Genomic DNA, 15782 nt, shown 5'->3' with positions numbered 1-15782 from the left:
TTTAACTATTGCTAACATGATTTAACACATTGCAGGCATGTTTCTACCATGAATCAGCATATTGCTGACATGTTGTAACATGTTGCTAACATGATTTAACATGTTAATCTGACTTAGTATGGTGTTAGCATGTTGCTAGCATAATTTAACACATTGTTAACATGTTTTAGCATGTTGCTAACATGATTTAACACATTGCTAGCATCTTTCTACAAATAGATAGAGGTTAAATAATATAGTTTTGACCCCCGTCAATGACAGTCTTTGGGATTTTTCATAGTGTTGATTGTCCAATCAGTTAGAAAAGATTAGCAATCCGAATCAAGAACAGTCTGAGTTTTCTGGTCACAGCTAGAACGTTTTGAGCCGCATTCATTTTACAATGTTGGCCTCATTAGAAGAAGCTTGAATAGTAGATCAGTATGTTAGCTTTGTCAAGCCAATGTGACAAAATGTCAGACGATCAAAGTTCTTAATATCATTCGATACCTTTAAGAGATCTAAAATAGCCAAAAAAACAAACAAACAAAAAGTCCTGCTGCCAAAAAATCAATATGAGGTTAACCAGCATTTTAAGAGGCAGCTGACAGATCAAGTGACTGAAATTATCGTTCACAAAAAGAACATCTTTGACGTCATTGACATTTTGGTGTGGAGACACAAAGGCCCTTTTGCTAATCAAATCAGGGGATAAATGACATCAGGTCTTAAATGTCACGTCACTGACTGGATGGGCTTTTCACAAGAGACTGGTACTTACTATTGAGCTCCTGGTTTTGCTGTTGAAGAAGGAGTTTCTGTCTGATAAATCAAAGCTGTGAAAAGAGACCAAAAGTCATTTCATTCAATGTTTTGTGCCTCTCAATTCAATTTTACAGGCAAACACATACCATGGGACTGTAAAACTGAAGCACATTTATGGGCCGTTCACACAGAATGCATTTTTCCATTTTTCCATTCCACTGCGCTACTTTTTTACACTGTTTTTTCAATGTAAACGTGCGCTAGACGGACGTCTTTAACCGTTTTACTAATGTCTTTTGCATCCCCCAGAGTATTTTGTTGTATGAATAACTGAACATGCAATAAATCAAAAGAAAGAACAGACCCACTGTTTTTAAACAACAACAACAAAAAGTTTTATTCTAGCTTTTATCAACACTTGAATGTGGGTAAGCTTAAAAAAAAAAAGGCAACATTTTGATAAAAAAAAAAAAAAAAAGGCAAAAATCGCGTTTATGTCAAAGACTACGTCCGGATCAGATTCAGAACGATGATCAAAACACAGATGGAGTAAATTGAGTCCATCAACACCCCAAAGCTTCACAGTACTGTAGCTCGTCCTGGGTCGACATTTCATTCAGTAACATTAGGCAGTTTTGATTTATATGCTGTTTAGTGTTGATGATCACATTATTTTACATATGCATCTGCTTACATAAGCTATCGCTTGTTTCTGCAACTTCTTCGCATGTGTTTTGATCTGGAGATTCTGTACCCTTTCAGAAGATGTTATAGCGCCCCCTATCACATAACAGTGAAAACACGGGAAGCCGAATTTTCGTCAATGGCGGGGAAAGAGTTAAAGCTGCAGTCCGCAGTTTTTCCTCTTTGTCGCCATCTCTGTTCGAAATCTGCAATTGCAGTTATTCGCAGAATTATCAACTTTACGTGGGCTGTGCCTCGGCTTCACTCGGATGAACCCAATGTTTTGAGGAGAATGTGCGGCTGTCAATCACCGCGCCCGTGTGGATACTGGCATTCGCAATCACAGATTCTGCTTTTTGGAAGTATGACCAACATAAGAATTTTCACCGGAAAATGTCGTCTGAACAAGTAAGTAACATCCACTTTTGTTCTGACCAACTTAAGGGGAAAAAAGCATTGCAGTTAATCACGCTGATTACATGATCTAACGATCGCTTATCATATCACGTCGAACCGTGCAAATTATACTTTGTTCTCAAATTGTTAATGTTAACAACATCAGCATTGCGTGACTACGTTTAATGCACTTCCGATAATTATCCTTGTTTTCATATGGGCCGGTTGCAGTCTCTTTTTTTCTCCGAAGTCTTTCGCGTTTTACAGCGGGTGAATCTCCAGTTGTCACGGGTGATTGTCGTTTGAACCTTTCTGGATCCGCCATCAAATTGATAAGTTTAATTATATCAAGTGCTGCGAGAAAAGGCTATAAATCTCCACCTCCAACATCCTCACACTCATAGCCTACTAGCCGAGACTCTTCTTTATGTGGACAGATGTGACAATGACGCAAAGACATGCTCGAATTTCCCGCAGAAATCCACCAGTACCACTGGAATTAAAAACATTATTACAAGCTTACCGTTTTGAATCGAGCTACGGCAAGCGGATAGTTATGAACACTGGCTGGTTATGTACTTGCTCAAATTTATTTTGGATCATTTTTAACCCAAAAAAGCTACGGACTGCAGCTTTAACAGCAAAAATGCGTTCTGTGTGAACCGCTCCTTACAATACACTGCATTTCAGAGGATTATTAAAGAGCGTCCTTTATATTTCACAACATAAGCTTCACCAGAAATGTGAACGTTTCTAACAATCAAGTCTTTTTGACTTCTGACGTTTGGCAAAATCATCTGTTATGATTTTCATTCATTCAAGTCTTTGTAGAATGTAAGGAATAGATCATTTACAACAGTTGGCAAAACTCTCTGAGGTCAGAGATCACCCTAAACATGATCTTAGCATGGCCGCGAATGACCACAGACTTACAGATGCCGCTTTTCTCGTGAGAACGGGTAGGAGAGGTGTTTCTCATTTTCCGTTCGGCTGTCCACAACTTTAGGTTGCAAGGGTGCAGTGACTTTCTGTATGAACATGTTGACCTTCTCCGCAATGCCGCTTCCATGACTGACTTCATATTTCTGAAAATGACACGACAGCACATCAGTGCACGTCACGTGTGTACAGAGTACACAGATTCTATTACAGATCACTTTATAAGATTGAAGAACAAATACCTTTATTGTTGGCATTTTGAGCTTCATGAACTCAGCTTCCCGACAAAGAACTTCCCAAGGCGCATGTATCTTTACGAATCCCACATCTGGGATTTTAGTCTGAAAAACAAAGATGAACAAACACGGCCTCAGCATATGAACATAACACTGCTCTACCAAAGACTTTAGATATGCAAAGATGGTGCATTCATATTACTGTGAATGGAAGAAAGTGGAATGCGCAAAATGGCAGAATAAGTCCCGCCTTTTAAATAAAAGAGCCAATCACTGATTGGTAAAGTCATTGTGGCACTGCAGCATTGAAGGTCCAGCCTGAAAAATGCAGTTTTTTGTGTCATGATTTGAGGGTTTTGAAACTAAATTTATGAGATCAGATTTCATTAGTGATTTCAAATATGAAATTTAATCTTAAGCTTGGTGAACAGCTTTGGAGAATTTGATGATTTTCCATTCAAAGAGACAGAAGCTGTACGGGCACAGGGCCGTCGCTAGTGGGGTGAAAGGTGGTGACAATTATACAAAATCCAGCAGTTATACTATATAGCCCCCTGTTATATGAATAATTCTAATATTTATATTAGTTGTATGCCTGAGATTTAAAGGGCACCTATTATGCAAAATTCACTTTTACATGATGTTTGAACATAAATGTGTGTTGGCAGTGTGTGTACACAACCACCCTATAATGATAAAAATCCACCAAATGCTTTTTTTAAAATCCCCATAAATCATAAGCACTGTCTCAGAACGAGCTGTTCTCAGATTCGGGGCAATGTGACATCACTTTGCACAGGCCCCTCCCACGACTGTTGATTGACACTGCAGTTTGAGCATAGACCCACCCTGAGTGAGCTGGACACAGTCCGCCATTGTTTCCACGCTGGAGCAACTGCAGACAAGAATGTCTCCTAAGCGATTGAGGTATTTTGTTGTTGGATGTGAGAATGAATTTAGTCTTCATTTACTCTTGTTGTTACTCAAGGATGGATCTGTACTGTTCGTGATCCAGCTTGCAGTCTCCAGAGCGACAGGACTAACGTTACTGATCAGGGCAAAAATGAAAGTGAGAGCGCGCACTTTATGACAGCTCATCCAGTCATGGATATACAGTTTACCAGTTGATTAAGCACCCACTGAAAAAGTGTGTATATATTTGTTTACTGTTAGTTCTAACGAGTGTTTTGTGTATTTCGCTGTGTATGTTCCATGATAATGAAAGGGAAAGAGAGTTTATGGATAAGACTTTAGAGACTTATTTTACATCTTGTGAAAAGGGGCATAATAGGTGCCCTTTAAATGAAAACCACAAAAACATGCAATTTGGTTCAATATTTTTTCCAAATATCTGCTTCTCTTACCTCCCTAAAAATGGTTTAGTCCGATCTAAAGAATTTATTAATTATTCAGTCAGTAACAAACATCAGATGGACCCAATAAAATTGTAAGTCCCACCCCAACTCGTGAACAGGACCAATCAGTGTTGAGGCGGCAGTGCCTGAAGTTAACGATGAACTTGCTGGAAGAGCAGGAGACTGACTGACTGACTGACTGAAAAATGTCGGGGAAAAGAAAACATAAATCAGTGTACCAGAAACGAATAGAAGGAGAGGGAGGCCGGGAGAGTTGTTGTATCCCAGTCGATCAAGACGTTCTTAAAGACAGCTTGTATTGTTATTTCGCTGGGAATAAGAAAACTACCGGTACTGTCACTCTTCATTATCGGTGCGCGCCACAATCGACCGAATGATTACGTGGTCAAAATTCCTGTCTTTTTACACTATTGTAATAATAATAATAATAAATAATAATACGTTTTATTTATATAGCGCCTTTTCAGGGCTCAAGGACGCTTTACAAACAACAATAATGGCAATGGACAATAATAACAAACAAAACAACAGTAGGTAGATGATAGTAAAAGTACTGTAAAGGAGAATTATGTATTATGTCTTGTAAACAGTTAAAAAAGAGTCACGACGCATTGCATTATGCACCTGACTTGCCAGCTGATGATGTATTTCATTACATCAAGAAAACACGAATACAACACACCGCACTTGGATGAATACATTTATTAGATTTATTTAATAATATTACCAGTTCCATATTATCTTTATTAAAAAATAAGACAATAAATGATTTTATTTTTTAAATTTGACTGCATTTTTGTCCATTTCTAAATGTTTACTTTTTGATTTATGAATTATTACAGACTGATGAAAAAAAAAAAAAAATTATTTTGCTGTTACTTTTTAAAAAAATGGTTTGATTATTATTTAACAATTTCTTGCTTTTTGTTAGTTTTTATTAGTTGTAATTTTTATATAAACACTTAACTTTTAAAATAAAGGTTTTACACCAACATCACCATCTTCTGTTATATGTGGGCCTCCATGCTCATCTATTGTACTGTATATGATATTGGTGGAGGGTGGAGGCCCACATCAATATTTCTTTCAGGGGGCCCCGAATCCTCTAGCTATACGGCCCTGTTCGGGCATGATTGAAATAGCTGCCCGAGAGGCGTTTCAAAGTGAATTTGGCTCTACTCTCAGGATTAAAATCGCTGAGGGAAAGAGGGTGATATCTGCAGATAATGTTATAGCAAATGTAACTGGCTTTCTGCATTTTCTGAAGAAAACACGAGAGGTGTTTGCATGTGCAAAACGTGCGTTGCTTACTGCCCCACAGCAAGTTAAAGAGCCCACCGGCAAGTCTCTATGATATTCTGACCCCTGCGTATTGGTTGGGTCTGTTTTTCAATCTAAGCGCCAGATTCACTAAACAGGGCAAATTAGCATGAGAGCGCAATCCCACAAAAGTGCAGATGGGAGTGAAAAGTTCTGTGCGTGATCGATTGACGACACGCAGATTAAAGAACACATTTCCATAATGACCAACACAATCTACCAAGAGCAGCGCAAATTAGTGTCTGGTTTAAGACAAGCTTTTTTGGGGTGTTAAATAATGGCAAAAACCAGTAAATTGACTAGAGCAAACCTTGTGTGATTCATTTAAATATTCTCCCATAAACTCATGCATTTGTAGGAGTTTCCCTTTCAGATGCAATGCAATAAGGTCAGCCGCCAAAATAACCCTGTCCACGCCTTTTAGCAGTAATTTTCTTTAGTAAATCCTAACAGTCGGTTTTTAACACCAAAAGAGGTTTTGCGCTGGTGCAAGATGTTGGTAAATCTGGCCCTAAGTCTGGAATTTTTCTAGTATGGTAGGCAATATTCCCAAGAAAGTAACAGCACAGCTCTTTTGACCGAGCTACAAAATTGTAGGCATCATTCATGTCTGTATGTCAAACAGTGTGAGATTAGTTACACAATTAAAACAGAATTTATTGCTTGGGTTAGACTCAAGGTTTGTTCAAATCACTAACCCCAAGTATGAGAGATATTAATAATGAATGATACTTGTCATAGAGTAATGTGAAACAAGCAAACCATTCAGAAACGATTCACGAAATGAACAACATATTTTTACTAGTTTAACACACAAGGGGCTGGATTCACAGACAGGGCTTAGATTAAGCCAGGATTAGGCCTTAGTTCAATTAGGACATTTAAGTAGCTGTTATAAACATGTCATAAAAAAAAAAGAGAGTCTAAGAGTTAAAACAGCTCAAACATGCATTTTAGTCTGGGACTAGCTAAGCCTTGTCTGTGAAACCGGGGGTTTCTTTCTTCACGAAGGACCTTTTGAGAGAAAATAAATTCACAGAAAAAAGAAAAAAAGAAAACTCTGGCATGAAGAGAAGGACTTCTCTCTTGGTTTTCTGAAGCTGAAAAGAGGGTTATGTAAGATTTGCTTCAAATGACCCACTCTTGTTATAACTCGCATCCCACACACGGGGTCTGACCCAGTCTGTTCAATCCCAGCCACTGCTTTCAGTGAAGAACACAAACAGGTATTTCTACTTTTATCTTACATTATATACACACAAGTATTTCTAAACCTAAATCAACTCCAATTAAATTAGAAATGACATCTTGACACCCAAGACAAAGACATCCGTTAACACTGACATGATTCCCTGAAAAGTATTTCCCTTCCGATTTCAGAATGTTGTTTTACAGATATAACCACATCTTACTAGTGATATATTAGTGAATAAAAAAGGACTTTTAGAATAACAGATTTTTTTAGAACATTTTAAATTAATCAAAATACTAGCCAACATGCCCTTCATCACTATTATATATATATATACACAGTGAGGAAAATAAGTATTTGAACACCCTGCTATTTTGCAAGTTCTCCCACTTGAAAATCATGGAGGGGTCTGAAATTGTCATCGTAGGTGCATGTCCACTGTGAGAGACATAATCTAAAAAATAAAATCCAGAAATCACAATGTATGATTTTTTAACTATTTATTTGTATGATACAGCTGCAAATAAGTATTTGAACACCTGAGAAAATCAATGTTAACATTTGGTACAGTAGCCTTTGTTTGCAATTACAGAGGTCAAACGTTTCCTGTAGTTTTTCACCAGGTTCACACACTGCAGGAGGGATTTTGGCCCACTCCTCCACACAGATCTTCTCTAGATCAGTCAGGTTTCTGGGCTGTCGCTGAGAAACACGGAGTTTGAGCTCCCTCCAAAGATTCTCTATTGGGTTTAGGTCTGGAGACTGGCTAGGCCACGCCAGAACCTTGATATGCTTCTTACAGAGCCACTCCTTGGTTATCCTGGCTGTGTGCTTCGGGTCATTGTCATGTTGGAAGACCCAGCCTCGACCCATCTTCAATGCTCTAACTGAGGGAAGGAGGTTGTTCCCCAAAATCTCGCAATACATGGCCCCGATCATTCTCTCCTTAATACAGTGCAGTCGCCCTGTCCCATGTGCAGAAAAACACCCCCAAAGCATGATGCTACCACCCCCATGCTTCACAGTAGGGATGGTGTTCTTGGGATGGTACTCATCATTCTTCTTCCTCCAAACACGTTTAGTGGAATTATGACCAAAAAGTTCTATTTTGGTCTCATCTGACCACATGACTTTCTCCCATGACTCCTCTGGATCATCCAAATGATCACGCCAAATGATTTTTTTTTTTATTATGTCTCTCACAGTGGACATGCACCTACGATGACAATTTCAGACCCCTCCATGATTTCCAAGTGGGAGAACTTGCAAAATAGCAGGGTGTTCAAATACTTATTTTCCTCACTGTATTATATATATATATATATATATATATATATATATATATATATATATATATATATATATATATATATATATATATATATATATATATATATATATTATTTATATTTCTGTTTCTCACTTTCTGTTTAACCCTATTATACCATCATTTTCCCAATGGTTTGATCTTTCTGACATCAAGTTTAAGGGAGCGACATCATCTTTTTTGACAACATGGTTCAAAGGGAGTTAAGTTTTTCTAAAAGTCTTATCAGTGTTTTATTATGTTTACATTCATATTGCCCTTGTCAAGCTCAAAAGTTATGGGAAAAAACCTTTTTGTGATTCTTTTTGTACAGCAAAAAATATTGGTTTTGGCACAAAGCAGGGTCTGAGGTGGAATAACATGATTCTTATAGGTTCAGTAAGAATAATAAGAATAATAATCATGCAATATAATTCAACTCAAGAGATGAAGCAAAGAATGTCATGATATAAGACCCTGTGTGACATGAAATATGAAACAATAATCAGAATATTGAAGTGAACCCAAATTATTTTTATTCTGGAAACAATTCTCTTCTTTTTCAGAGAGCTGCTAATCTTAGTCCTTTAGACTAATACTTCAGTTTATTATCATCTGCACGATAAACACTTCACTTTGTTTATGATTAGCCCACTACGACCTCTTCACCAAATTCTGGTTTAGCGCTCTGTGAGAACATCTAGCAAAGTGGAGGAAGTTAAATCCCTGTAATCTGTGAACATCAAAGCAAATGGCCTGGGTTTATAGAAGTTAAGCTTGAAAGACAAGCCGCTAATCATAATAAGGTTGCAAATTAGTAACATTACACAGTAAAGTAAGCGCTAACTTGTTTCATAGTTGCCAACAATCAAATCAACTTTGATTTTTCCAATCAGAAATAATAGCATTAGCGGAATTGGGGAACATTTTAGAGAAATAATTTAATGTATCCTAAGGGTGACATCTCTCTCTAACATCAAACATGCTAAATGCTCGCGAGGTGTCTAGTTTTCCCACGTTATTCTAAAAATAAGAATATATATCTTCAGCATTTCACTCTGAGAAATGTCACAGAGAAGATACTTGACAAATAAGACTTTAAGTGAAGTCCTCCACACCACTGAAGTGTTTCTAAACTGGGTCAGCAACAGGGAATAATTATGCTGCTGTACAAGGGAATCAGAGTTAAGAAAAATTATTGGTCATAATACACAACATTTAAAAGTGACCTATTACACCCCTTTTTGCAAGTCTCAGGTGTCCCCAGAATGTGTCCGTGATGTTTCTGCTCAAATTACCCCACAGATCATTTATTAAAGGGTTAGTTCACCCAAAAATGTCACCCAAAACACATAGGCTAGCATTATGCAAATGTGTTACATTGTTACACGGGTATGTAACAGGAAGTGAGACTGGAATTGATGACGACTCGTTTCAGCAGTTCAGAATCGATTCTTTCTTTTGCTTTCTCAAACTTTGCAGACCTTTAACATTCACAATCAGCTCTATGACACACTGCATGAAAGTGCAATTCGAAAAAGCATAATAGGTGCACTTTAACCATCTGAAGGAGTTAAAATGTGCTTATTATGTTAGTGACCTATACATAGTGTCGAATCCTCAAAATTTCATGTTAAATTCATGTCAAATGAGATTATGAATCCCAGATTTTCATGCAATGGCACTCACCCCTTCCTCTTTCTCAATCTCGAGGCCCATTTCACGCAGGTTCTCCTCAAACTCTTCCCGGCGGAGGCACAGGTCGTCCTCGTGGTAATCCAGCCTCTGCTCTTGTGCTGCGAGTTCGGGGTCCTCGTGGGCCGGTGAGCTGGTCCGGTTACGCCCGCGTAGGCAGCAGGAACGGGACTTCTGTTTGCGAGCGCTATGGGGCTTCTGGACGTGGTAGGTGAGCACGTAATCTATCCGCCTCAGGCCATCCTGGAAGTACGGCCACAGATTCGAGTCCTTCGGTCTCTCGTCTGACTGTCGAGGTTTCCGGAGCTGAGAACGAAATCAGTGTGTGAAAGAGGATTATATGCAGCATCTGTATTCAAATATAGAGAGATTTGCGATAATAATGGTTTTCTTTTGACATATATATATATTTTTTTTTAATTGTATTGAATGCCGATATTTTGTTATGTCTGTTGTGCAGCACTTTGGTCAGCATTCATGTTATTTTGAGGAAGTAAAGAGATTTAAAAATGATATGGACAGAAGCAATAATGGGATAAATAAATAAATACCATTAATCTTGGTAAGATGTAGTAACCTTTGTCAATTCCAAACAGATGTAAGCATGCCTGTGTATGTTGAATTTCCTTTGGGATTAAAGTATCAAATCAAATCAAATTAAATCAAATCAAATCAAATCAATAGACGTCTCACTAACATGCCAAACGATTTCCTACTTTATGTGAAGGGTGTGGTAGATTTCTGGTCCTATCAAGGTGTATTTTTCTGTAAAATTCTTTATTACATTCCACCTTACCATGTTGAGACAACTATAACTAAACCATTCATAGACTGATTTTCCAGGAGATGGTAAACACTGTGGCTCTGTTGGTTTGAGAGCAGTTTGGGGCGTTGGTTGTTTGAACAAGGACACATAGAGAAACAGAGGCAAGAGAGCGACTATCCACCAACCAAACCCCAGTTAACAAATTACCTGTTTGTTTGTTTGTTTTACATCATAATGTTGAAACCTATGCATATACACTAAAATGTTGGGGTCAATATGATTACTATAGGAGAAAGAAATACTTGTATCCAGCAATGCATAAAATTGATCAATCATTACAAATAATGCTGCTCTTTCTATATACACCAAAGAATCCTGAAAATAAAAATGTACCACAGTTTCCACAAACATATGAAGCAGCACAACTGTTTACAGCATTGATAATATGAACCCCATATGTGACCCTGGACCACAAAACCAGTCACATGGGTACATTTTTATAAATTGAGATTTATACAACACCTGAAAGCTGAATAAATAAGATTTCCATTGATGTATGGTTTGTTAGGATAGGACAGTATTTGGCCGAGATACAACTATTAGAAAATCTGGCAACTAAGGGTGCAAAAACTCAGAAACATTGAGAAAATCTCCTTTAAAGTTGTTCATTTATGTTCGCGATTTTCCTGCATTCACTCACAAAAATAAATGTTTTATATATTTACGGTAGGAAATGTACAAAATATCTTCATGGACCATGATCTTTACTTAAAAGCCTAATGATTTTTGACATAAAAGAAAAATCGATAATTTGGACCCATACAATGTATTTTTGGCTATTGCCACAAATATACCCGTGCGACTTGTGACTGGTTTTGTGATCCAGGGTCATCATATTAGAATGATGATTTCTGAAGGATCATGTGACACTGAAGACTGGAGTAATGATCACAATTATTTTTTGGGCAATTTGTTTTGATCACAGGAAAAAAATTGCATTTTCACATAGAAAACAGTCAAATTAAATTGTAATAATATTTCACAATACCTATTAACTGTATTTTTATTTTACCTTTACAACAGTAGTGTATATTTGCATTCCAGTTTACAGATTACAGAACCTGAAACTATTTGTGGATGTATTAAAGCATGTACAGGTGGGATTGTCTTACAGAGAAACAGAGAACATTTTCTTCAAAACCAATGATGGCAAGGTGACACTGAGAGAAAGTCTAATTTTCTTTTTCAACAAATGAGTGCAATAATACATTTATCAAGGCAGGGAAGCAATCGGCCCGTGATCTCAGATTTAATGTGTGTTCCTCAATGCCACACGCAGGAGTCTTTTGTGTAATTTATCACTAGATATACCTAGTATAGTTTACTGCAGACAAAGTGTTTAAGAAAATTCATTGCACTTTGCTTAAAAACAAACTCAGCAACTCTACGCTTCATGTATAATCCCTTGTGAGGTTTGACCCCGGGACCTTTGGGTTTCCAGACCAGTTATTTAACCACTTGCCATGCCACTTCTGTGTATTGAGGAAGCGAGAACCACAATGCTGAGATTTACAACAGTACCAACAAACAAATCACGTTAGCTCAGAGTAGGAAGTCAAATAGGCTAAATAAATTCCTCAAGTTCTCCCCGTGCCTGATTGTAATTGACAGGAAGCTACTGCATCTTCTAATTAGTCATATTCATGAAACTCGTGTGATTAGTCTTGACTCAAACAATTATAATTAATGAGATTATGTTATAATTGAGACTTCCTTCCCTATAAAGGATGCAAAATTAAGTTTACCGCTTGTCAAGTGCTTTTTTTTTCTTCAGCGGATGATTGTTAGAGGGGTCATGAACTGGCTTTTTAAATTATTTTATATTGTTGTCTGAGGTCAACTTATGACGTTCACTTGGTTTTACATTCAAAAACAGTAATAGGCTATTTTCTACCCTGGTTTTGAGCCTAGCTCCTGAAACGCTCGGTTTTTATGGGCGTGCCGCATTGAAGACTTGGAAGTAAACGCCCACTGCTATGATTGGATAACAGTTTTGCATATTATAATGAGTTTCATGTAATGCGTGAATCGGTGGGCGGGGCTAAACAGGCAGTGTTGAAGTAGGCGTTGATCATTTTCTGCGGAGGCGGGGTTTGAAACCCTTTGACGTCATAGATCCCCACTTTGAAAAACCTGTCGTTCGCTGTGCCTGGTGTCAATAAAAGCTTTTACTGGATTAACAAGTGACTTTTCAGTTCTGAAACTTACAGGTTATTCTTATAGTATGATGATGACCTCTTATATGTCAAAAGCTCAAGGAAAATTAGATTTCTCAGTTCATCACACCTTTAAAAGGTACATATTTTTATTCAAATTAACGATTAAAACATTGAGTCATTCAATTCTTCTTCAAAAACGTGTTTTTTACGTGTTGATTAACTACGGTGAGCATGTTATAAGAGTTTAAATTTCAGACCTGTTGGTTTTAGTGGGAAATTGCATACATGCGTCACTCGCCTGTGCGTGTCTCGTCATATCCGTTAATAGAGTAAGGTTCCTCTGGCTACTTTGACCCGTATATGGAGTTTCGTAGGTTAATTGTACAACGAGCGAGAAAGATTGACATGGAGCCGCTAAATCTCCAAACTCCGGAGAATCACACGCCGAACATAGGAGAGTCCGCTGGCAAAAAGAGAATGAGACAGAGCTCGTAATAAAACAAGAATCAACATTAGCTTGGCATTTTCGGAGATGGCAAGAACTGAGGGATTTGAAATGTTGTAAAAATGACGGTGTTTTTATTACTCCACAGGTGCGGTATTTTACTGTAGCTCTCAAACAGAGTTCATTGTAACACTATCTATTGTGAAGATCGTTTTAATTATGGTTGTTGTAGCGTTTTATTTTCAAGGAAGCACCTTGTCTATTAATGGGTAAAGCTACAGTAACGTCTTCAGCTAGTCAGCTCGAGATCCTTTCCATCTAAACTGGTTAAATCTCTTTAACGTAGTAGTGAATGTTTTATGAACAGTAGGATAAACGTATTCATTCACACGGTCACGCAGAGCCGAAGAACAACCAAAACAATGTTCTTCTACAAAATACATGCAGTTTTGCTTTTTAACAGCTGGAGGGCCAAAATGTACATAGCGTACCTTTTAACTTATTTGTCGTTGCAATCTTGAATATGCGGTTATATCCTTATAAGGACGTGTAACACACCACACTCAAATAGTACCACATCTATTAACAAGCACCAAACACATGGTTGAATAAATTTGAATAAACTCATTCAGGATTAGCAGAGGGTATTTCAAAGTGACCCGTCTGTCCTGTAAATTTGCACACAAAAAAATCAAATACGCCCTCAGCATGCAAAATAGTTTTGCACACCCGCAGAGAACTAAAGATCGGTAGTGCTTAAATTTCATCACGCCATCTGGAGCACGGAAACGAAGGAAACGTGTTCTAGCCGAGACGTGGTTGGCAAGCTTTAGCTTTTCGTGAAACACACATATTTGGTTGTTTTATGAATTAGGGTATTTGCCTTGCATAAACACAAGCATCACAATGCAAATGTGACTTTATGTAATTTAACCTCCCTCGCTTTAATTTCACACGTCACCTGTTTCCAGAGACATCACTGCAAAAGTCTAAACTGAAGCATTCAAATATTCATGTATTTGCTCAAATTTTGCCTTGCAAATTACGCTGGGAAAAAAACATGAGCGTTTAAAGAGAAACCGGTAATGTGTCTTTATTCCTGAAGTGAAATGAATGAAATGTGTGCAGAAGAGGAAGGTTTCCTCTGTTGTTGTGGCTTACAGCAGAGCCTGTCTGGGGGTTTAGAGAATCCATCGTGCCTTTCGAGTTGCCTTCATCAATCCCCTTCACATCCAACGGGACAGATTCATATCTCTCATTTCGCCACATGCTGTCCTGTCCTCCCGGCCCTGACGCCTGCTCCTCTGTGCTGTTGAAACCCAAGAGTTTCTCACCTGTTGAAGAGAGAACATCAATTCATCAATGCAAACCTTACTGCTAAATGCTAAATTAATCTCGACAACTATTTGCGTCATACAGGATTTCAAATAATCATCTGGTGTGAAGTTTAGTTTGACTTGCGTTTAAAGAGAAAAAACATGAGTTTAAGTTCGATAAAAACATAAGAGGCCCAGTTTCACAGACAGGGCTTAGTAATTAAGCCAGGACTGGGCCTTAGTTCACTTAGGAAATTTAAGTAGCTTTTATAAATATGTCTTAGAAAAAAACATTACTGGTGTGCATCTTGAGACAAAATAATGGCACTGATATACTTTAACTAAGATAGAGCAATGCTATCTTAATTTTTTTTTATGCAACAAAAATTATACAAAGATTTGTATGTGCATATACACCTCACAACAAGTAGAAAATAACATGCATAAGAATATGTAAAATAAAGTAGGTCATGCCAGGGGTAAAATTACTATCTTAAAACAACTCAAACATGCATTTTAGACCGGGACTAGTTTAAGCCTTTATTGCAATTAAATCATAAATATTAAAGGAGTCATAACCTAGTATTACATTGGATACCTACTGCTGTATTATAGTCTTTCAGGCCCTTCTAAAAAAGAAAAGTGAAAAAAAAAAAAACACAGACCTACTTTTACCCTTATTTCTGAAGCCATTATTGTCTCGCGAGATCAATGCGATGTTTTGGCTGTCGTGGACGCTCTATATGGCTCTGCACGCCAGTTGAAAGGGTTGTTGGGACAGCGTCATTAAAAATGAATTTCATCCACTGGTCCCTGATAGTTTCGTCCGATTTTGGGAGATAAAACACATTTACATGTTTTTTATGGCAATCAACCACAGAGCAAGTCCGGTGTGCACTCGGTTTCTCCATCTTTCCCGACTGAACTGAATATGAGGGGGAGAGGGGAAGGGGGGGCTTCCTGCTGCGGTGTCCATATATGGTATATCCTACTACCTCATGACGTCAAGAGGGAGCTGAAATCAAAATCTCGTATTTGAGTGCGCGTGCACGCGCGCTGGTTTATTTACCCTGAGGTAAACAAACGCTTCACTTTTAAATATCGGCTTCCCGGCCAGTGTATAATCGTTAGTCGATCATAACATACAT

At 37.8% G+C, this 15782-nt stretch overlaps 1 protein-coding gene across 3 annotated transcripts in view; it reads right to left on the bottom strand.

Moving 5' to 3' along the window:
- Positions 1–15782, bottom strand: part of ano1a (anoctamin 1, calcium activated chloride channel a) — a 58122-nt gene that overhangs the window by 34703 nt on the left and 7637 nt on the right. For all 3 annotated transcript variants that reach the window (XM_084405068.1, XM_084405069.1, XM_084405067.1), the window contains exons 2-6: positions 14480–14652; positions 9883–10194; positions 3006–3104; positions 2758–2909; positions 761–815 (exon numbers count right to left, since the gene is read on the bottom strand). In XM_084405068.1, the coding sequence (XP_084261194.1) occupies positions 761–815; positions 2758–2909; positions 3006–3104; positions 9883–10194; positions 14480–14587 (726 nt within the window). In that variant the 5' untranslated portion in view covers positions 14588–14652. The remainder of the gene's footprint in view (positions 1–760; positions 816–2757; positions 2910–3005; positions 3105–9882; positions 10195–14479; positions 14653–15782) is intronic.

Source organism: Rutilus rutilus (assembly GCF_951802725.1).
Source record: "Rutilus rutilus genome assembly, chromosome: 3".
In the NCBI taxonomy this organism is placed as follows: Eukaryota; Metazoa; Chordata; class Actinopteri; order Cypriniformes; family Leuciscidae; genus Rutilus; species Rutilus rutilus.
Note: the sequence above shows the minus strand (reverse complement) of the source record. Positions and strands in the feature narration are given on the sequence as shown.